The 21609-nt window shown below is 35.4% G+C and overlaps 2 protein-coding genes across 3 annotated transcripts; both read left to right on the top strand.

Annotated features, from left to right (window-relative positions):
* The first annotated feature begins 13 nt into the window (after positions 1-13).
* Positions 14-7708, top strand: LOC127976421 (stimulated by retinoic acid gene 6 protein-like). 2 transcript variants are annotated; one of them, XM_052580939.1, is made up of 18 exons: positions 14-249; positions 842-902; positions 1167-1234; positions 1329-1459; positions 1611-1731; positions 1853-1898; positions 2099-2227; positions 3250-3317; positions 3399-3510; positions 3609-3765; positions 4312-4387; positions 4521-4602; positions 4733-4781; positions 5003-5120; positions 5319-5438; positions 6458-6621; positions 6875-7021; positions 7100-7708. In XM_052580939.1, the coding sequence occupies exons 1-18, from the start codon at positions 173-175 to the stop codon at positions 7309-7311; spliced, it is 1938 nt and encodes a 645-aa protein (XP_052436899.1). In that variant the 5' UTR covers positions 14-172; the 3' UTR covers positions 7312-7708. The 2 variants fall into 2 exon arrangements, with proteins under 2 accessions (XP_052436899.1, XP_052436828.1); XM_052580868.1 differs by having other exon boundaries at positions 15-249; positions 1134-1234.
* Positions 7709-8590: 882 nt separating this feature from the next.
* On the top strand, positions 8591-21574 carry tdrd7a (tudor domain containing 7 a). The gene is made up of 18 exons (XM_052580545.1): positions 8591-8679; positions 9449-9656; positions 10315-10459; positions 11003-11162; positions 11241-11320; positions 12283-12461; positions 15702-16123; positions 16393-16653; positions 16768-16954; positions 17039-17150; positions 17473-17675; positions 17779-17913; positions 18002-18085; positions 18310-18444; positions 18621-18731; positions 18832-19262; positions 19369-19529; positions 20863-21574. The coding sequence occupies exons 2-18, from the start codon at positions 9450-9452 to the stop codon at positions 21081-21083; spliced, it is 3234 nt and encodes a 1077-aa protein (XP_052436505.1). The 5' UTR covers positions 8591-8679; position 9449; the 3' UTR covers positions 21084-21574.
* The last annotated feature ends 35 nt before the right edge of the window (positions 21575-21609 follow it).

The following is a 21609-nucleotide window of genomic DNA, read 5'->3' as shown; positions in this document are numbered from 1 at the left end:
TGGCACATCTCTCGAGAGTTACTCTACTGTGCGGCCTGGGTCGAAGGTTGTCCAGTCATGTGACGAGACATCTATATCCACATTCAAGAAGTGAAAGCTTTATATGATAGTACACTGGAATTAGTGTTTGTTATGAAGGAGAACAACTTTACGGCCTTGCTAGTCTTTGTCTATGAACAATATTGTAGTAGAGTATCACTCCTTTACTCCACCTGCAGAACGGGAGTCAACTGAAGCTTCAGAAATCATGTGAGTTACTTCTGCTTATTTCAGAAAATATTTGCCAGTATAGCCAGGAAAGACATTCTGTATTTGCTGGGTAAGATTGTTTACAATATATTTTATTATATTTATATGAAAAGGTTCATTACCTAAGCCAATAATTTTGTCAGTTAAACAGCTTACAGTAACACAAAGTTAAACTAATTATTTGAATTTGAATATATTTTTTAAAATTAAAATTATGTTACATTCTGCGAGACATTAATTTCTTTACGAGACAAAATTAAATAGTAAAAATTTAAAATGGACTTGATCATTAATATTTAAAAAAAGAAAAACGATAAAGGTAAGCGTATTTAGGTCACTGGTGTGTGATAAATCTTATCTGTTGATATTAAGATTGTTTTTACGACACAGCATCTTATATTATAAAAATAAAACAGTAATTATAGTTACCCTGAAAATAAAGCTTTGATTATATAAAGTAAGTGTAGAAGTTTATATTTTAATCGTAATGTCACAGAAGCTGTTATCATTCAACTTTCTTTTTCATTCATTCATGCTGTGCTCTAACCCCTCTCTCATTCTTTCTCATTTCTCTCTCTCCTCTTTCTCTTAGGGAGGAATGTCAGAATGGAATTTCAGTGGATTTGTTCCTGCATTGCTCTCTTGTTCCTGCTGTGAGTAATTCTTGCATTAGTCCAGAGAGAACTGTCTTTCCTCTGGACAATCATGCAACACTTTCTCTAGAAGCGGAAGTTATGCTTCAAGAACTGACGTGACATTTTTTTACTAGTTGACGTCAACTGGTGTCCATATACTGTCTGTGTTTTATGCTTATTATAATTGTTACATCATTAGGCTTCTCTCAGAGTTTTTTGTCATGTAGAATACTTCTTTTCCTGTTTTAGGTCTGCATTGTATTTCTCCTCTCATTTGTACAGCGCAGAGCGAAGGCTCAGCCTTTTGAGCATCGCTTTCCATATCTCAGGGGTCGATTTGGCATTGTGGTGTGAGTGATCTGTAGGTTTAATATATATCTGTGTTTTTTTCAGATGTCTTAGTGTTTTTTAAGTCGTGTGTGTGTGTGTGTGTTTTCATTGCAGGCCATTGGATTTCATATGCAGTCTAAGCAACCGATGGTCTTATGGTTTTGCATTTGGTGCTATTGCTCCCAGTGTGATTCAGCTTTTCTCTGAGTCCTACACACCATTTACTGTGCCTAACTGGGCTAAAGGTAGTTTTAATAAAACAGTGCATAATAATATTTCACAATATAACAGTTTTTTTGACGGTATCTGTATCTATTCTGTAGTTTTAAGTTACATTTACAGTTACAGTTAAGTTACAGCTCTGTATGTGTTATCTGTATGACCTGTCTCTTTCAGTTATTGTGTACGTGGTTGGAGCAATAGAAGTTGGCGTGGCCTACCTGCCATTCTTTGCTTGTCTTTCAACACCAAACCGAGTGCTAGGAGGGGTTTTAGGTCTTCTATACACACTCATATGGTACATGAGAAAACTCTTACTCATACCTTCAGTCTAAAATCTTAGCACGGCAAACATATTTGTAAAGGGATTTATGAGCTGTTGAACTGACTGTTTAATTTTCATACTTGGTGGGTTTCAGGCTCATTGTGAGACTGTATGACACGATAAGCTGTCCCTCTGGAAAGGTGGGTGAATATGATTAATAATTAACTTTAATTTTTTTATTAATAACTCTGTATTTTTTCTGATACAAGGCAAGATCAATTATCGTTTTCTTAGTTTTCCACCAATGTAAAGGTGTCTGAATGGATATAATTTGTTTAATAAAAAATAATCATTTGTAGGTGGATAAATACACAATTTAAACATATTTTGCTGGCTGTAGATTTTAGGCCGTCACGAGAAATTGATCATCCTATGGCCGTTCTTCCTGTGTCTGTTTTTCCTGCTGGGACGGTTCATGTATATCATTGTAAAGGCAGTAAGAATCCACCTGCAGCTGCAACCTGATGAGGTCAGATCCTGTGTCTTGGTATAATTTAAGTCCGGGGGTGTCAGACTAAATTTATTTAGGGCTAGAGCCCTGCAGAGTTTTGTTTCAACCCTGCTCAAACACACATAGCATCTAGTTTTCAAATGAGCCTGAAGGGCTTGATTAGTTGGATCAGGTGTGTTTAATTAGGGTTGAATTTAAACTCTTCAGTGCTCCAGCCCTCCAGGAATTGAGTTTGACACCCATGATTTAAGTTATTTCATCAATTTACAATGGATTAATTCCGTGTCAACTCGATTTTGCTAATATTTTTTCTGAAAAGCCAAAATATTTAATACCATGGATAATTTAATTAATTAGTAATGTAAAGTGTCCCACATTTGTTTTTTCACCACTGAAAATATGTACAATTTAACGATTTTCCTCTGGAGCCATATTGAAATTTCAATATATCTGGAGCTGAACCATAAAGGGCCTTAAAAATTAAGATGCCAAAAGGAAAGTTTGTTAAGACCCAACATCTAAAAGGGCATTAAGATATATTTAGGACTTCCTGAATTACAGGTCATGCAAACTTTAAAAAGTAAAAAGTGCATAAAAATAAAAAGTGCTCTTTCCCCATTGTTAAATGGTCACCATCAGCACATAATGCACCAAAGATTGCTAAAGTCAACGGATTTGACTAACAGACCTAGCAAAATCAAATATTTGAGCCAGGGAAGTTTCTGAAATTTGGTTGATTTGACAAGGAATGACCCCCATAGTGTTGTATTTGGTTGCATTATGCGATAGCTAAAATAAAATAACAATGAACAATACTTTTACAGAATTAATTGATCTTGGTTAATGTTTATCTCTTTATATGCAGGTACATTTGTAATATTTAATTAACATAATGCATGCCAAGCAATTTAATTAACATAATGCATGCAAACAATAAAGCATAATGCACCAACATGACAACACCAACAATGAAAACAGTATATTAATAAATTAAAGAGATTAATGTTTCATTGAAAGAGTAATGTTTCTCTGTTAAATAGAGTGAGGAGGATCTACAGTTCCATCAGTTCCGATATGTACAGACTCTACTGAAACGCCCCCCTGAACGGTACACACTCATCCAACGTTAATGCATTTATTACTGTATTTACCCCAATCAGCCAATATTCAATCTTCTATTGCCCCTCAGGCCAGAAGAAAAGAGTTGGTTCCGTAGAAAAGTGTATGACTGGGATCCTCATTTTAAATTCCCTAACAGGATGATTGGCACATCCATTATCTCTTTGATTGGCTTGTATACGGTCGGTCGGCCCTCACTAATGTACACCACATTATTATATATTTATTACTTTTTTTAGTAATTAAAGCTAAAGATGCAAATGTGTTTTTCTGTTTGTAGATAACCCTTGCAGACTACAGCTTGAGTGACTACACCTTTGACAAACTAGATGCTTTAAAGAACTCACTTGCAGAGATTGCATCGTCCTGTAATGAAACAAACAATGTGTTCACTTCCTTCATTCCCAGGATGAATGAGTTCAGCTTTGTTGCAAGAAGTAAGATATATTTTTCTTCTTATCTTTTTGCTTCTATTTATAATGGCTGTACATATTACACTACCATTCAAATGTTTGGAGTGAGTAAGATTTTTATTGAATAAAATGAACACTTTTATTCAGAAAGGATGCATTAAATTGATCAGAAGCAACAGTATACATTTTACATTGTTACATAATATTTCTATTTCAAATAAATGCTGTTCTTTTAATCTTTCTATTAAAAAAAACAATCTTAATGTATCATGGTTTCCACACAATATTAAGTGGCATGATATTCCGAATCAGTCACATAATTTCAAAAACATTGATAATAATAAGAAATGTTTCTGAAAATTCAGCTTTGCCATCACAGGAATAAATCATATTTTAAAATATATTCAAATAGAAAACAGTTATTTTAAATTTAAATAATATTTTATAATATAACTGTTTTTACTGTTTTTTTTATCAAATAAATACAACCTTGGTGAGCATAAGATACTTCTTTCAAAACATAGATGTACAATGATTTAATGTTTATTTCATAAAACATTTTTTTCTCAGGGTCTTGGTTGGCGACAACCATTTTTTCCACTCTCACATCTGTTACTTACACTTTGCACGTGCTAGTATGTTACAGGTATGCTTATGTAAGCATTCTTTATGTAAAAATAAATCAACATTATAACAATTTCAGTAATTACCAAAAGGCAGTATCCTCAAATGGATAAAAAATAAAAATACCAAATAATAAGCTCTATTTATGACTGCAGGAAGCATTTAAAGAGGTTGTGGAGAGGACAGAAAAGTTTTCTTCCAGAGAAGTTCCATAAACCAAGCCCTGCAGTCAGTGTAGTGAGTAAAGTTTTTGGATTTTAAAGAGTCAATGATTTTGTTTCATTAGCTTTCCTCTTTGACTGATTAAAAAAAAAAGAACATCTCAGCATTTAGGGAAGGCTAAATGCCAAGTGCTTTTCTTTCTCAGGCTGCTATAACAAGATATTCAGGCTGGCAGATTGCCTTCACTCTGTGGGGTATGTACATTTCTATTTTTTCCAGTAGTTTTCATGTAGTGATGTGGAGAGATCAGCTGAGTTTACCGTCTGTTCAGAGAGGTCAATAACTTCACGGGCATCTGTGCTTTACATGCTTTGCTTACTTTTGTAGTGTTGTTGGTCAAAGTGACTCAAATAAATCAAAGAATTTGATGACGACATGGTTTGTTGTATTGAATTTAGTGTTTTTGTTTCTGCAGGGTTTCTGATAGTTCACTTTGTGCAGTTCCTTTTTGCCTTGCTGTTTGTGTATGGGGTTGTTCTTCCAATCCAGAAGGGACACTTTCTTAGCTGGCTTTCTAGTGTAGGCATTATTCTGTGAGTTCCTTTAAAGACATCTCAAAACCAAATTAATTTTTCATAAGCATAATGTAAAGGTTGTTTCAGGAAACCAATCTTACAATAATAAATGTGAACCTGCAGGACGACATAAAATTTTATAGCTAACATCATGTTAATTTATTAATGATATGCAGTCTTTGAATAGCATTAAATCTGTGTTGTATGTGATTGCAGGCTGACAATACTCTTAGTGATAGCCTTGGTGGTAGTGCAGATTATTTTGGTCCAAGTATTTTTCCTGCAGGACAAACTCTCACCTGATGACAAAGAAAAGCCCCTTGCACTCAACAACAGGTAAGACCTGTTAAAAGCACCTTTTATATTATTATGTTTATTTTCATTATTTTCATTAGCCATTACTACAATCTTCAGTGTCACATGATCCTTCAGAAATCATTCTAATATGCTGATTTATTATCAGTGTCGGAAACATATTTTTAGAACCTGTGATACTTTTTCAAGATTTGATAAATAGTATTAAAAACAATTTTAAAATATATAATAAGTCTTTATTGTAACTTTTTGTACACTTTCTGAATAAAAGCAATCATTTATATATAAAAAAAAAAAAACAGAAATAAATATTGACCACAAACTTTTGAATAGTGTTGTTACAAAAGATCTCTATTTTAAATATATGCTGTTCTTTTAAACATTTTATTCATCAAAGAATCCTGAAAAAAAGTATCACAGGTTCCAATATGGAGAAAACAATATGAAGCCGCAAAACTCTTAGAATTTAAAATTACTGTTTTTATATTCAATATACTTCAAAATGTAATTTATTCCTAATGGCAAAACTGAATTTTCAGCATCATTCCAGTATGTCACATGATCATTCAGAATTCGTTCTAATATGCTGATTTCTGTTCAAGAAACATTTTTTATCATTGTTGCTAAAACAGCTTTGCTGCTTAATATTTTAGTGAAAACTGTATTTTTGTGGGGGTTTTTTTCAGAATTTTTGATTAATAGGAAATTTTACTGGGAATGGAAATGTGTTAATTTTATAAATGTATTTACTGTCACTTTTGACTGTTTTAATGAGCCCTTGCTGAATAAAAGTATTAATTACTGTCCAAAAAATAACATAAAATAAAATATACCTTACTCATTTGTATGATATAGTTCACACACACACACACACACACACACACACACACACACACACACACACACATATATATATATATATATATATATATATATACATATATATATAAATATATATATATATATATATATATATATATATATATATATATATACATTATATATATATAAACTATTTGAATATCTTCTCTTCTCCACAGAAAAGCGTTCCACTGCTTTAACTACTTTTTCTTCTTCTATAATGTGGTTATGGGGTTGAGCAACTGCATTTTGCGCCTTTTAAGCAGCTGCATTGTGGGCACATGGCTGGTGTCACGCATTGATCGGACCATCATGCAGCGGGGCTATGAGTCCATGGATCCAGGTAATAATGACATATGTACAGTTCTAAATATCATTTTATTCTCAAAGTGGATAATAGGAACATGATAATTATCTAATTTAATATTGTTTATTTAATTATATCTGGGTATTTATATTAATAAAAAATATTATATTAATTAATTAATTAGACTTGTGTAATTTTTTTTTTTTTAATACCTTTACCTTTTTTACTTTCCGGTATTTTTGTACAATGGTTATTATAATGTTTTTTTGTTTGTTTGTTTTTTGGCCAGGATATAGTACATGGATAGGGATGATATTTGCTGATCATTACCATAGCAACCCAGTTATGGTGTCTTTCTGCCATCTACTGCTTGGCAGAGCACTGGAGAAACAAGGACCTGCAGTGTCCTCTTATGCAACCTTTAGCAATAAAACAGGTAACAGTGATAGAGAAAGCACAAATTCTGGGAAACAGGCCTCTTATAAAATAGCTGTGCCTATCTGTTGTTTAACAGGAGGGGGCAGAGTACGCGTGCGCTGGCTGCTGCTCTACACCCTGCTGAGGAACCCTGCACTCATCCTGTTGAGAAAGAGAAAAATGCTGGCGCAGAATGACAGCCAAGACCCACTCTTCTTAGCCCGAGCAATCACCTCACAGGCTCAACAAGCAGCTGAACTGGTCAACGACAAAACAGCAGAAACAGAACCAACACAGTCAGATATCTGAAAGAGCTGGAGCTCCTGAAATCGATTCCTGGAGCACAGAGCATGGTTTTGTTTCAGCAACTTTGAGGTCATCTATATGCTATTGCACTTCCGACTAGTTTTTAGGAGATAGACACTTTGAAAAATGTTGTCTTTCCTATTTGATACAGAGGACCAAAAAGACTGATGACTCATCTGCATTTGTCCAGTAAAATGTTCTTTAGAATGAGAATGCACCTTTTTTCTAAAAAGCAATTGTGTGCATCAATGCAAACAGACTGAATTTCATGCTGGATCAGGAGTGCAGGAGCAGTATGCAGGTTTAATGCTTCTTATGAGCTTCTGAAACAAATCTGAATGTTTGATTTTAAAGTGTTATTGGTCAAATAATATTTTGTAATAAATAATGTGAAAAAAAATGGTGTGAATTTTACTTTACTTTATGGTGTATGTCCAAAAAAAAAAAATAATAATAATAATAAAAAAGGAAATAATTGAAATGATTATTTACACAATTTGAGATAAATATATAGAATACATTTATGTGTGAACTGATCTATATGTTGGTCAGATGTCTATATATATATATATATATATATATATATATATATATATATATATATATATATATATATATATATCTATCTATCTATCTATCTATCTATCTATCTATCTATATATATATATATCCTTGTATATTATAGACTATAACAAAACTTCTTTTTAAGAGTGACATTTGCTCCTTCCCATAATACTGTGAGAAATTCTGAAGCGTGATGTTACTCCAAGGTGAATAATTGAAAGAATACCTTTTGGTTCTTGTCTGCTATATGGAAGAGGTGACTGCAGCATGTCTAAGCCCAGTCTTTCTGAAGCTTAAGCTTTTTCGAAGTACCACTGGTTCCTCGGTGAATAGTTTTTAAATTTAGTCAGCCAGACGCTGGTGTGTGAGCGCATGACTGTCAGTACCCTGAATTCTCACAGCATGCGGTTTATTTATCACTGTTTGCCTTCAGCACCTTTACAGAGGGAGATTATCCATTTTAATAGCTGTTTACAATATTATATGTTAAAGAACAATTTTCTAGTCTTTATCCTAAAGGATGGCTGGCCCTCCAATCTTCAAGTCTGTTCAAGGACTTTGGAATTTATTTATTTATTTACTAAGAAAATAACATAGAATAGCAAAAGATGTATTCTCATCGTAGTTCATTCTTTTTTTTATTTATTTATTCATTCATTTTTTAATTTTAATTTAATTTTTTTATTTTTTGTCTGACATTTGACCTCAGTCCTTTTTCAGATGACGTATGACGTAGTTAGCAAACGCACGTGCGTGTTCGCGCGATATCCAGCTGCTAAATTAGTGTGGAGATAAAAAACAAATCAGGTGAGTTTTATTAACAATACTTCGTTTAATAATGCTATAGAAAGATTTTTATGCTTTACGAAAGATACGTGTCTTTACAAGCTAAAAGAGTCGGAATAATAAAGTTAAATCAGTTATGTGGTTTGTTTAGCTAACGTTAGTTAATTAAGTTACTGTCTGATGGAGTTTAGCCTTCCTCTCTTCCCGCCTGAATACTTTCTAATATTTCAGTTATTAAATTCTCATGTTTGCGATGTTTATTTTTTTCTTGACTGATACCCTCTCCAAAAAAATTTGTCACTTTTACAGGGTAAAATTTAGTAGGTTGTGTTTTTTAAACAATTTGTTGGATTCTTATAAGAGTATTATAACATTAACAAGCGTAAAACAAGTTTGTTCAAGATGCGAAATAGTTTTCATTGTTTATATAACTTACTTAATAAGTTATTTTAATATAATTTGTGTGTTCATGCAGGTTTCTTACATAAAAAAGAACTGGAAAACATACATTTCTCAATAACAATTCTTTTTTATTTAGTGTGTGTAATCATTATTTTTGTTGTATACATTGATTTTAATGGGTGAGTTTGTTATATAGACTCAAAACATTCATTAATTACCATAGACATAACTAACCATAAACCATCAAAGCATTTTTGGGAAGCCTTTAACTTGGAGTCTGAATGTGTCTGTGAGTTACTGTAAGTTGCATAAATGTAAAAATATATAGTCTGTTCTTGTTTTGGACACAGTTCGATGTCTTCATTAGATTGACTGTGTTTGAGTGCAGAATGAGTGACGTGGAGCTGGTGAAAAAGATGCTGCGAGCTGTTCTTCAGAGCAGTAAGCACGGTGTGGCCATGGCCCGTCTGCAGGGAGATTACCGGGCTCTGACAGGAGAGGTGATCCCTTACCGGCAGTTTGGACATACCAGTCTAGAGAGTTTTCTGCGCAGTATTCCCAGTGTGGTGCGGCTGGAACGCTCCAGTGCTGGAGAGGTGATGCTTTCACCTGATCTTTTGATGCAACACACAGCTTTTATTTTGGTGGATAATATATTGCAGCATTCTATGTATTTATAGCATAATATATACAGTATGCATGTACACTATTGGTGGAAAGTTTGGAATAATTTGTTTTTGAAAAAAAGTATTATGCTCACTAAGATCATGAATGCAGTGAAAACAGTAAAATTGTGAAATATTATTAAAGTTTAAAATAAGTGTTCTATTTTAATATATTTTAAAATGTAATTTACTCATATGGTGGCAAAGCTGAATTTTCAGCAGCCATTACTCCTTCTGAACTATCTGTTTAAACATATTAGAATGATATCCTGACCTAAAGGATCATGTGACTGAAGTAATGGCTCCTGAATTTTTTTAAATAGAAAAGTTCTTTTAAACTGTAATATTTCACGGTATTACTGTTTTGTTTATTTGAGGCTCATAAGGCCACGGTAACCGGTTTCATATTTTCTGATTTTGTGTGGTTGTATTAGAAATGCCAGAAAATAGAATATCATCAGAATATCAGATCTCATTCAATCTCATTCCAAAAGATTTTAATTCAGGTATTATAACATGAAATCAGTCAAGTTATGAATTACTCTATTTAAGAACTAAAATATGATAGACTTTATTTTTATGTTTGTAGGTCATGTGTTTTGCTGGTGTGTGTGAGGAGACGGCACACATCGCACAGCTGGTCGCCCGACAGAAGACTGTGAAGAAGTCCGGCTGCTCTAAATTACTGAACTTCCAAATGAGAGCGAAATCTTCATCTCTGTTTTCACATAATGGTACCACACATCCAGACAAACGAAAAGCCCCAGTGAAAGGGATACTATTATCAGATTTAATGTCATTTTCATGGTTAACATGGGAGAAAAGCTTCTGCTAAATGAATAAAATAAAATTGTGTATTATTCTGCTTTCATTAAGTGAACAGTTTATTTAACAAAATAAATTGTGTTAGGTGCAAAACCTGTATTTTAGATATTCTCGAAAGCGACAAATAATTTAAATTACTTTCTTTACTTGTTGTTGCACATTGAACTGAGAAAGTATTTTAACACACATTGTTTTTTAACCACGTTAATCTGCATGGGGGATTAAATCTTTGACATTAGAAATGCTAGGTTGTGTGCCAACATCCCAAGAGGGACGTTATTAAAGGTTTTATTGCTGTGCTTTGGCCCACCAATCTTGTCTGTTGTATATTTGTGCCAGTCAGTCACAAATGCACGCTACTGCCATGGATTGAGCGTTCTGCACTCCGTTATGCAGCCCTTCGAGGTATGTGATTGTTTATTGATGTGGTTTAACTGTTTTGGTCTTCGCAGTCAAACCTCGCTTGTCTCTGCGGCAACCGGGCCACATGACTCATCCCTCTCGAAGCTCCTCATCCAAATCTAATTTTTACCCTAACCAGCGGCAGCTTTACAGTACTGACCTCCCCTCCTCCCGGGTTCCTACTCAGCAACTGAACAGGAAGTCACCAGGGTGTGTGACACAAGGCAAAACAACTGATTGTGAGCACTAAAACAGTCATCCCACCACTTACACTGTATCTGATTTTAGGTTACAGGGGAATACATTTGTACCCAGCAAGTTCAATACGGATTTAAAGACTCCGCCTTATAAGACCAGTGGGAGACCAGGTAAATTTCACATTTTGCCATTCTTTCTTCTCCTTCAGCTTGTCCTCCTGAAAATGGCAAAGTCTGATCAGACACAATATTTTATTCGGAATGAGTCCCAATTCCCGGAAAAAAAGTTTTGGTTCCATTGTTCTACGCTTTTAAATGTCTTTAAAGAGTGACTAAATGGGACCTTAGAGGATGTTGGGACATTAAACGTCATCAAACTTTCCAACTTGCAGATTTTATATAAAGATTGTAAGAGTTGTCAGAAGTTGTCAATAATCCAAAAGCCAAAGGTACATCCCCACTGGCTTTTTGTGAAGGAAACCATGGTGATGATTTCCGGTTCCAGGTTGGCCTACAAAAATACGTCAGCACTACAGCGCTATTTTTTTCAAATCTGTTTTTGCTATATTTAGTCAACTTTAAAGGGTTAGTTCGCCCAAAAATGAAAATTATGTCATTAATGACTCACCCATATGTTGTTCCAAACCCATAAGACCTCTGCTCATCTTCGGAACACAGTTTAAGATATTTTAGATTTAGTCAGAGAACTCTCAGTCCCTCCATTGAAACTGTGTGTACGGTATACTGTCCATGTTTTTTGGAAGCATCGAAAATAAATTTTGGTCCAAAAATTACAACTTTATTCAGCATTGTCCTCTCTTCCGGGTCTGTTGTGGGTGCGTTCGCAACACTGCAGTCACGCTGTTGATGTATGATGCTGCTGACGTGTTATCTTTGTTATCGGGAACGGCAGAAAACACGTCAGGAGCGTCATACTTCAGCAGCGTCGTGAATGCACTCACAAAAGACCCGGAAGAGAAGATAATGCTGAATATCTTAAACTGTGTTCTGAAGCTGAACGGAGGTCTCACGGGTTTGGAACGACATGAGTGTGAGTCATTATTGACACAATTTTCATTTTTGGGTGTACTAACCCTTTAAGTGTGATGTTTATTTGTGTGTTATTTCTTCAGCTCAGCAAAAGCCTGTTAACCGTGCTGATGTTGAGGTGGTTCAGGGTCGCATCAAACAGCTTTTGCAGAAGTACTGCAGTGGAGTCTGGCTGTCCAAAATCCCTCAACTCTATAGGAATATGTTTCAGGAAGAGCTCCACATGCACAAAGAAGTGGAGAAATGGACGCACATCTGCACTGTGAGAAATGAATCAATCTGTCTGCTCAAACTAACAAAAAGTTCTTGATTAGGGTTATTATCATTAACTAAAACTAAAAAAAATTAATGGAAGTGTTGGAAAAAAAAACATGACTTTTACAATTAAATACAAATATTAGATGAAAATCTAGATGAATATTGACTTGAAATAAATGAAAATTAAATCTCAACTAAAAAATTAGGGCTGGGCGATAAATCGATTTTATCGATTATCTCGAATGTATCTCGTAGTTCCGAATGGGCTCAAGAGAAACATGCTACAGAGTGAGAGAGATGCTTCGCCTTTCGAGATGAACAAGACCGCGGCAGCACAAGTACACCCACGAAAAAAAGCAATCTGCAGCAGTGTTACTCGTTGCACGACTCGACAAACCTTACTTTTGTAGATCACATGGCAGTCAATAATAAGATGATATGATTATGCAGTCAATACAGATATTTCATAAAACCTTTAAAAACAAGCAGGGCTATAACATAACCCATTAAAAAACTCACATCATGTCTACACCAGACACGAGTGGTGCGATCCAACAGAACCCAGTGATGTTGTCTACACTGGACACGACTGCGACACGACCCCATCAGAAAACTGATGCCTCGTTCCATTTATGGCGAAGTGTACTGACACGACGTTCAGAGGATTTGACACTGTAGTGTGATGTCATCAAGTTTAGAGCAACTTTTAGCACAGCGGGCTGCGACACAACCATTAGACAGTGTCTGCTCTATTACAAATAATTTATTATTTAAGAGAAAAGAACTTAAACCAGCGGCATTACAAGGTGGCAATATAGACTAGAAAATATATTTACATTGTCTCTGTCCTACATCCATGACACTCACTCACTGCGGAGTTGCCAGTTTTAATCTTGACTCGTTTTCTCGATGCATCGATTACAAACCCTGACGATTCATATGCATCGATCTTAAAACATGATTTCTGAATCGTGAATCGGCGATCTCGGAAAGTAATCAATTCAAAATGCTAAGAATCAAATGAATCGCGATTTCTATAGTGATTCAATGCTTTCAGAATAAATACACATTAAATTACTACAAGCACAAATTAATGTAGACCTTGAACAGTGTTCGTGGCTCTTACTGTCCTTCTCGCGCTCCACCGTTTACCGCCCGAGACTGTCACAGGATTGCGCTCGTGCTCCGTTCGTCTCTGATGCAGCTGACGTGCGATCAATAGCACTCGTGGCCAGTAGCCTAATACTAAAGTGAAGTAGTTTTACTTTTCTGTAGTTTGTCAATGGCTCTCTGGTTCTAACCAATGCCGTTACCTGAGCAGTTGAAAGCTGTATTTATTGCATGGACGGAGCAGAAAAGTCAGTGTCTAAATCATATGTACAGTTCCATTGAATGATAAATGTGTTTAAACAATGTGGATAAACCGAATGTATGAAGGAAACTGTTAAAATAACCACAGCATTAACAACAACCTTGAAATAAGAGTGTGAGGCTTATCTGAGAATCAGATGCATGAAAGTAGCATTTGTTGCGTTCTCTTTCAGAATCATTCGCTGATGGAGAAGAAAAGTTAAATAGCTTCAATAGCATTTTATTTTGTGAAAATGAGATTAAGACGTTTTCACACTGAAACAGGAGTGCTCGCGCTCTCATATATGTGCCAGGCTTTATCTGCAGCTAAACTGAATAAAAGCAGAATGCACGGGTGAAACATAAAAATAAAAAAAAAACACACAATAAAAAATTAATGAATGATGCAGTGCTAATTGACATATCATTACAGTACAGAAACTTTAAAGTATATTTTCTACCTTATTCTGTGCAAAAAATTAAAAGAATTGCTAATTAAATGTAGCCTAGTATACAAAACAATCCTAAAATTGCAGCTAATTAAAAGCTAATTACAGCTAATTAAAAGTAATAAAAGAACAAGAGAATTCCTTGTAATAAAATAAAAAAAAATAATAATCATGATAATATATAGGCTACATACATAAAATGATTGTATTTGACATTTCTGTCACTTCTGAAATGATGGCTACACCTCTAGGGTGACAAAATCTTAACCTATACTTAATACTCTTAAAGCTCTTTTTTTTAAATCTTGGCTTACATACTTTTTTACGTATGCCATGTCGCATCATTAAACTAGCATTTAACAATGGACAAAAGGTATATTTATTTATTTTATTTAAATTTATTTATTTATTTAACCTATGGTTCTCTTACCATAAAGGCTGCTGTGTAATTTGCCCTATAAGCATTTAAACAATTTAAATAATCTTGTGAATGCACTTAAAGAATGCAGAATCGAATCGTTATAATCTAATCTAATTTAATTGTGAATCAAATGAAATTGAATCGTTCTAAATTTGCAGTCGTGAATCGAATCGAATCGCTGCCTTCCCAAAGAAGGTCTTTCCAGCATTAAGGTAATACTGTTTTTTTTTCTTGTCTGTTATAAATTTGACTGGTAAATAATAAAGAATGAATCTGAATATTGATTTTAAGTAGGAGGAAAAATCTATTTAAATCATAAATCAGGGATTTTTTATTTAGGCCATATCTAAAATATCATAAAAATGATATCTACCATATCATAAAAAACAACTAAATGGTTATATATAAAATAAACAAAAAAATTATAATTTTGCAAAAGCACATAAAATGACAAATTAATTAAAATACAAATAAAATCTCACTTAAAAGTATTACTAAAAACTATAATAGTATATAAATATTCAAATAATTCTGTGTTAGTATTATGGTATGTCTTTGTGGTGTGCCATGGTCATTATATGAACCATCATTTTATAGAAAATAACTTTCTTAAAATATCATATTTTGTTTTACAGCTGAATGGGCCATACAGGAATGACACAAGGATGAATAAATTACAATGTACGCTTTTGGGTGAATTAGCGGCCGCTCACATATCGCGTCTTTTGCGCGCTCAAGTTTGTTATTTCCAATGTAGTCACGCAGGTATGCACGCTCATAATGGAAGTGAAATTTTCGTGTCTTCATGGAGAGAGCGCATCATGGTTGCTTAGCAACGGCAGTTGCCTCAGGAGCGCTTCTGCCTGAGCGATTTGGAAAGAAGGAGAAAGCAGCGCGCCTAGTGTTTTCCATGCGTTTTAGGCGCGATATGTGAACAGCCCCTTATTCTTTTATGTAATAAAGTTGGTGACTATTACAGTATATAATATAGGATCCTTTTTGTTTTCTGTCTCACTGCTGTTAGGTTGAAAAGCCAGGCAGCAATAACATAGTTGACCGCCTTGTTTATCCTTTCTCGGAACCTGCCCAAAAACCAAGCACTGTTCCTGCTTTATCTCCATGCAAGTGGTCTCCAAATGCAAAACAGCCAACACCTGCCCAGCAAACAACCCGCATCCTCAGAACTCTTGCCATTAACATTCCTCCTTCAGCCCAGAAATCTCAGACACCCTTGAGCCCGACATCGCCCAATTCCACCAAGCTGGATTTCACTCTCCCTGAAGCACCTAAAGCTCACCCTCCCTTGCTCATCACCCCTCCTTCCACTCCACCTTCTCACCAGCCTCTGACTCCAGAGATTAAGCAGAAGCTGCGTCAGCTGCTCAGTAAATACAGCCATGGCCTATGGGCTCATGCACTTCCACAACTTTTCCAGGATGCCTTTGGGTAGGATGCTATACTGTTAACTTTTTTAGTATGCCACTGACATTTTATTTTATATAAAAATATTATTTTTGGCTGTTCAATTAAAAATAAAGATAGAAATCAATCAATTAATAATAATGTACTTATGAATAATGCACAAGGAACAATCATACACTTATGATGGGCATGCCTTTAAACATAAGTTTATGTATTTTCTTTTTTTTTTAGGAAATTAGTATTTTATGAGTAGCACAGGTATTTTTTTTTTAATTTTCTGTCTTGTCTCTCAGGTGTGTATTTCCACAGTATGTGTTGGAGGATTTGTCTCTGTTGGCAGATACATGTATGGTTGAGTACCCCATGCCGGACAATCGAAAGAGGGCCATACTGTATGCATTACCTTGCCAGGTGCAAGCACAGCCCCGTCCTCGCCCACCACCACTGGTTATGCCCTGCACCGGCAATCATGTACCTCCTCTGATCATCCCAACAACAGAGTTCCTATCTGTTTTGGTGATGGAGGTCAGCAGCACAAACAACATTGTTCTCAGGTAAGACTCACAAAACCAGTACTTTACTATTAGATACAAGCTGCATCTCTAGTTCTGTATCATTTGGACTAATTAATCTAATTTATGGATTCATGATGGAGTCTTGTTTTTCAGGTTTGTGGGGGAAGTGTACTCTAAAGCTTTGGAGGTATTGGAGGAGGCCATGCTACAGTTCTATAGTACAGTAGGTGCTGGACTTTGTCTTCTCTCCCCAAAAATTGGACAACTCGTGGCAGTTGCTATAGAGGAAGATGCAGTACTAAGAGCTCAGGTCCACCAGGTCACAGAGGACAATGTGAAGGTATTGGAGTCTGTATATATTTCCGTGTATAAAACATAAAGTCAGTTTGCATTAGATGTAATTCAAACATTTGCTTTTTCGTAGGTGTACTGTGTAGATCACGGGTTCTTTGAAGTGGTCAGCAGGAAGAAGATACTACAGCTGAGGGATCAATTCCTGACTCTTCCCTTCCAGGCAACCACATGTCAACTTGCAGGTAATTTTGTGTAGATATGTGAGCATGCAAGCTTATTTCTGACACAGAATTTAAAAAATAAAATAAAAAGTAAAGTAATTGTGACTTTTTTTTTTTTCAGAATTGCGAGTGATAAACAGAATTGTGAAAAAGAGTTGCATTTAACTTATTTTATTCCATAGCAGAAAATAATAAACTCAGTTGTGATGTAAACTCGGAATAATGAGAAAAAAAGTCCAGTTACCTTTTTCATATTTTTATTCCATGGTGAAAGTAATTTCCAAATCTGAGAAAGTAATATCTGATGTAATTTTGTTTTAATATTCATGTTTTGTTATGTTAGGTCTGGAGCCATTCAGTACAGATGCTGTAGTTCTGAAGACTCTGGACTCATTAGCTGTTGGTCGTACACTGTTGGCTGAGATTTTGGAGCGTGAGGACACACCCCTTATTGTGCTGTATGACACCTCTCAGAATGAGGATGTGAATGTGAATGCTGTATGCTTAAAAGCCTTGCAGGATAAGTCCATGGAGAATCCTTTACAGGTCCGTCAGAATTGAATAAAATCGCATGATAATTAAATTGCTGCATATTTTGTTAGACTTTGAGAAAATGAATAAATAAATCCCCCCCCCCCCATCTGTTCAGGTGAACAGTGTGTACACAAACGTGTGTGTGACAAATGTGTGCTCGGATGGCAGTATTTACTGTCAGTTGCCTTCTCGAGGCCAGGCCAAACTCAAAGACATCATGGACAAGATTGAAGCACATTTCATCTCTCAGGTAAAATTGTTAAATTCAATGTTTTTCACTTTTTCATTTACAGTGTATTGATTATGAGAGCATTAAATGTCTCTTATGTGTTTCTAAGTTAACATGGGAGCTGTTGGTGTCCACGCCGTTCTGTGGGAAAGTGTGTCTTGCCAAACATAAAGGAAAATGGGCAAGAGCAGAGGTGAGAAGACTGCCTACACTTTCCCTTCATCATCATATCATGTTCAAACTGTCTCTATACAATTAAAGTGCCATTTGTTCAGTGAAAATTTAGGCTTTTTTTTCTATGCAGATGTGCTTCTGTCATTCTAGAATCACTGAAGTCTTCTAGAATGTCTGAAGTCTTTCCAAATAGAGTGATTCATATTTTCATTGCTTATGTGAACGTGTTGCATTTGTGTGTAGATCATTAACCTTCATGGCAGACAAGTGTTGGACATCCTGTTTTTGGATTTGGGACTTCCTGCTTCTCTGGAGGTTAGCGATCTCAGAGAGATCCCGCCAATCTACCTCAAAGAGCTCATCACCATACCTCCTCAGGTACACATGCAGACGTCTCAATCATTTAAGCTCATCACTTACCACTTACTTTTAACATTGTGTTTGAATAATACAATAACTCTCAACTCTTTTTGCATTTAGTGAGTGTTATTGGATCATGTCTGTGGTATTGCACTAGTCTTTATAAATGAAAGTAAATGTTTCTGTCTTTGTAGGCTATAAAGTGTTTCCTGGAGGAACTAAATGCAGATGGGAGTGTTTGGCCACCTGAAGCTGTTCTGTGGTTGAGAGAGACAATCCTCAACAAAGTCCCCAGTTGCATGAAGGTCTTGCACATTCCATTATTGTGTACTGAAAATTGTGTTTGAATTTTTGATATTATTACTCTAAAGTTTTCTTTCATTGGCGTGTTTGTGTTGTGTTTAGATAGTGAAGCTGGATGAGACCAGGACTGTGCATGTTTATCTCTTCTCTGGCAATGGAGCTCAGGACATTCAGAGCAGTGTGAACCGTCAGCTTGCCTCCTGTCCATTCTGGCAGCGGGATGTCTACTTCAGCAAGATCGCCAGGGTTTCTGAACCTATCCTGCCAGAGGCAGGGGACAGCTCTTATACATCTCCTGCACAGTTGAATGCCCTCACACTGCCCCCTCCGCTGGACTTACCACTAGTCGGGCAAAACATGGATGTGTTTGTGTCAGTTGCATGCCACCCTGGGCACTTTGTGCTGCAGCCATGGCAGGATCTCTACAAGCTGGTGGTGCTGATGGGAGAGATGATCCTGTTCTACAACAAACAGGACGTAACCCAAATCAACATCCAGAAGAATAACGTCTACGCTGCCAAGATCGACAACAAGTGAGATATGAGTGACATTTGAGGAATATACTACCTCACCCTTCTTTGTAATAAAATATTTTTCTGTATTTTTTCACTTTCCCTTTGTCTTCCTCTCTATTTATAGTTGGCATCGTGTTTTGGTAAAGGGTGTCTTGACCAATGACTTGGTCTCTGTGTATGAGTTGGATTATGGGAAGTACGAGTTGATCAACTATTCCCAGCTCCAACCACTCATCGATGAGTTCAGGCAGCTGCCGTTCCAGGGAATTTCTGCTCAATTGGCTGGTTAGTCTTAAGTCTTAAATTAAGTTGTATCAAATTTAAGGCCTTAAAATTCTTAAATTGTACAGGAAAGTCTTAATTTTGATTTCAAGAGATCTTAAATTTGGGGACTGAAAGACCAGAATTGCGATTATGGCTGAATGTGACTACTAAACTAAAGCCAGGCATACACTGTGCGATTTTGGCAAGGTACCAACTCACACTGTACGAGTAGTGATAAATACTCTAAATACTTTAAACACAAATATCACTTACTTCAAGATATAGGACAGAAAATGTGTAAATATTTATATAATTTAATGCATCTAAATTACATTTTTAATGCCGCTTCTGTGTTTCCTCTGCATTGCAAAAATCAATTTTGTTGATACTGATTTCATTTGCTTGGTAAAAGCCCAAATGCAAGAATTTTACTCAAAAGATGATGCACACTTTTAGAAAAAAATGGCTTAAAGGTAAAAATTACCATAAAATTAGTTGGAAATGATTAATTAATATTATTGCTCTGAACTTACCACACAGAAGATGAAGAATATCAAAAAATCCAGAAGCCAGCTATTAGCACAATTAGAGATAAGATATCAGCACAATAACACACTCTATAGCAAAATATTATCTAATTACCGTTATCGATAAAATCCCAGAAAATGATTGAGATATCATTTTTTGTCTACTGCATACACCTAATTTATATTAATTGATATAAATTAGGGGTAAAAAAAATTATATTGGGGATCAATTATAAATTAAAATTTTAAGAAACCCTGTAGGAGACAAGATGGAGCCAATTTGAGCTAAAATTTAATTATATCTTGATTATTTTTCAGCCTTTTACTAATATTTGATGTACACCTTTGCTCTGAAATGGCTTAAAGGGTTATTTGTCTTTCAAAGTAGCCATACAGTATATTTCAACGAAACGCCCATTGTTGGCAAGCACATTAAAAAATCTTTAAAGCAAGTACAGTGAAAAATTGCATATTTTTACTAAAAGAATACTAAAACAATTTATTGCTATTTTAATATATGCACCAGTATAACACATTTAAAATAAAGGGTACTATTTACCAGAAATTTCTTTTTTCTGATACGTTTTTTTAGGCATGCAAAATTCCACACAGGGATTTGCCAACAACTTATTCTGAACTGATTCAATTTAAGGCTCTTCAGTATGCTTAAACACCAAATACAAACATTACAAATTTAGATATTCACAATACAGAGTAAATTTTATGCTGTTAAAAATATAAACTATATTGTAAATATTTTATATGTATCATCCAGCCCTATATCTGTGAAAGCTTCTTTCATTTGCATGTGAAATGCTTGTTTTCAGGTGTCAAGCAAGGGGTCTGGGGTGAGGAAGCTTCTATGGTGTTCCGCAACCATGTGGAGAAAAAGCCGCTGGTGGCTCAGATCGACTCACTCGAGGAGGGGGAGTGGCCCTGGGAGCGCAAAATCTCCGTCTACCTAGTGGACACCACACAGGAGGACAATGACATCTGGATCCACAACATTATGGTGGAGTTTTTAGATGAGATCAACAGAGCTGACTGACACTGCCACAGCTAGCCTTTCCGAGGACCATGCTGAAACTTTGAGCCTGCAGAAACCTTGATCTAGAATTTGAGAGCATTAACTCTAGATGTGTTTGGTGCGTTATTTTATTTGTGCATGCTCAAGAATTGTTTCAGTTATTGTCCTCAGTGCCATGGGAAAATGAATTTCTTTACTTGTTTTTGCAGTTATGATTAATAATAATGGTACAACATTACCAAATTAACTCGTTATGACATGGACAACTTCTCTTTCTGTCTCTACAATGGGGCCATTTTGGTACTTTGCTTTTTTTCACGTGTGTATTGTGTGAGACACTACTGCTTGTATAGATTATACTCATTGATTTTTGCACTTGGTTTGTGATCTAATTGTGTGTTTTCTAAAAGGAAGATGGTTCAATTGTAAAAGAACATTTGTGTTCAGATGCTCAGGTTTGTTTTATTTCCAAGTTAACATTTGGTTCAGAGCATTAAACAAAAACAATATGACACAGTTGGAAGACTGTCATTTGTCTTTGCAACTT

Source organism: Carassius gibelio, chromosome A1 (genome assembly GCF_023724105.1).
Source record: "Carassius gibelio isolate Cgi1373 ecotype wild population from Czech Republic chromosome A1, carGib1.2-hapl.c, whole genome shotgun sequence".
Lineage (NCBI taxonomy): Eukaryota > Metazoa > Chordata > Actinopteri > Cypriniformes > Cyprinidae > Carassius > Carassius gibelio.
Note: the sequence above shows the minus strand (reverse complement) of the source record. Positions and strands in the feature narration are given on the sequence as shown.

Coding starts and splice junctions, on each gene's coding strand:
- LOC127976421 (XM_052580868.1), top strand. CDS start 173: ATGAACAATATTGTAGTAGAGTATCACTCCTTTACTCCACCTGCAGAA. Junction 1,732..1,852: donor CTTCTATACACACTCATATG/GTACATGAGAAA, acceptor GGTGGGTTTCAG/GCTCATTGTGAGACTGTATG. Junction 3,511..3,608: donor CTTTGATTGGCTTGTATACG/GTCGGTCGGCCC, acceptor TTCTGTTTGTAG/ATAACCCTTGCAGACTACAG.
- tdrd7a (XM_052580545.1), top strand. CDS start 9,450: ATGAGTGACGTGGAGCTGGTGAAAAAGATGCTGCGAGCTGTTCTTCAG. Junction 16,124..16,392: donor CTTTTCCAGGATGCCTTTGG/GTAGGATGCTAT, acceptor CTTGTCTCTCAG/GTGTGTATTTCCACAGTATG. Junction 17,914..18,001: donor AAGCACATTTCATCTCTCAG/GTAAAATTGTTA, acceptor TGTGTTTCTAAG/TTAACATGGGAGCTGTTGGT.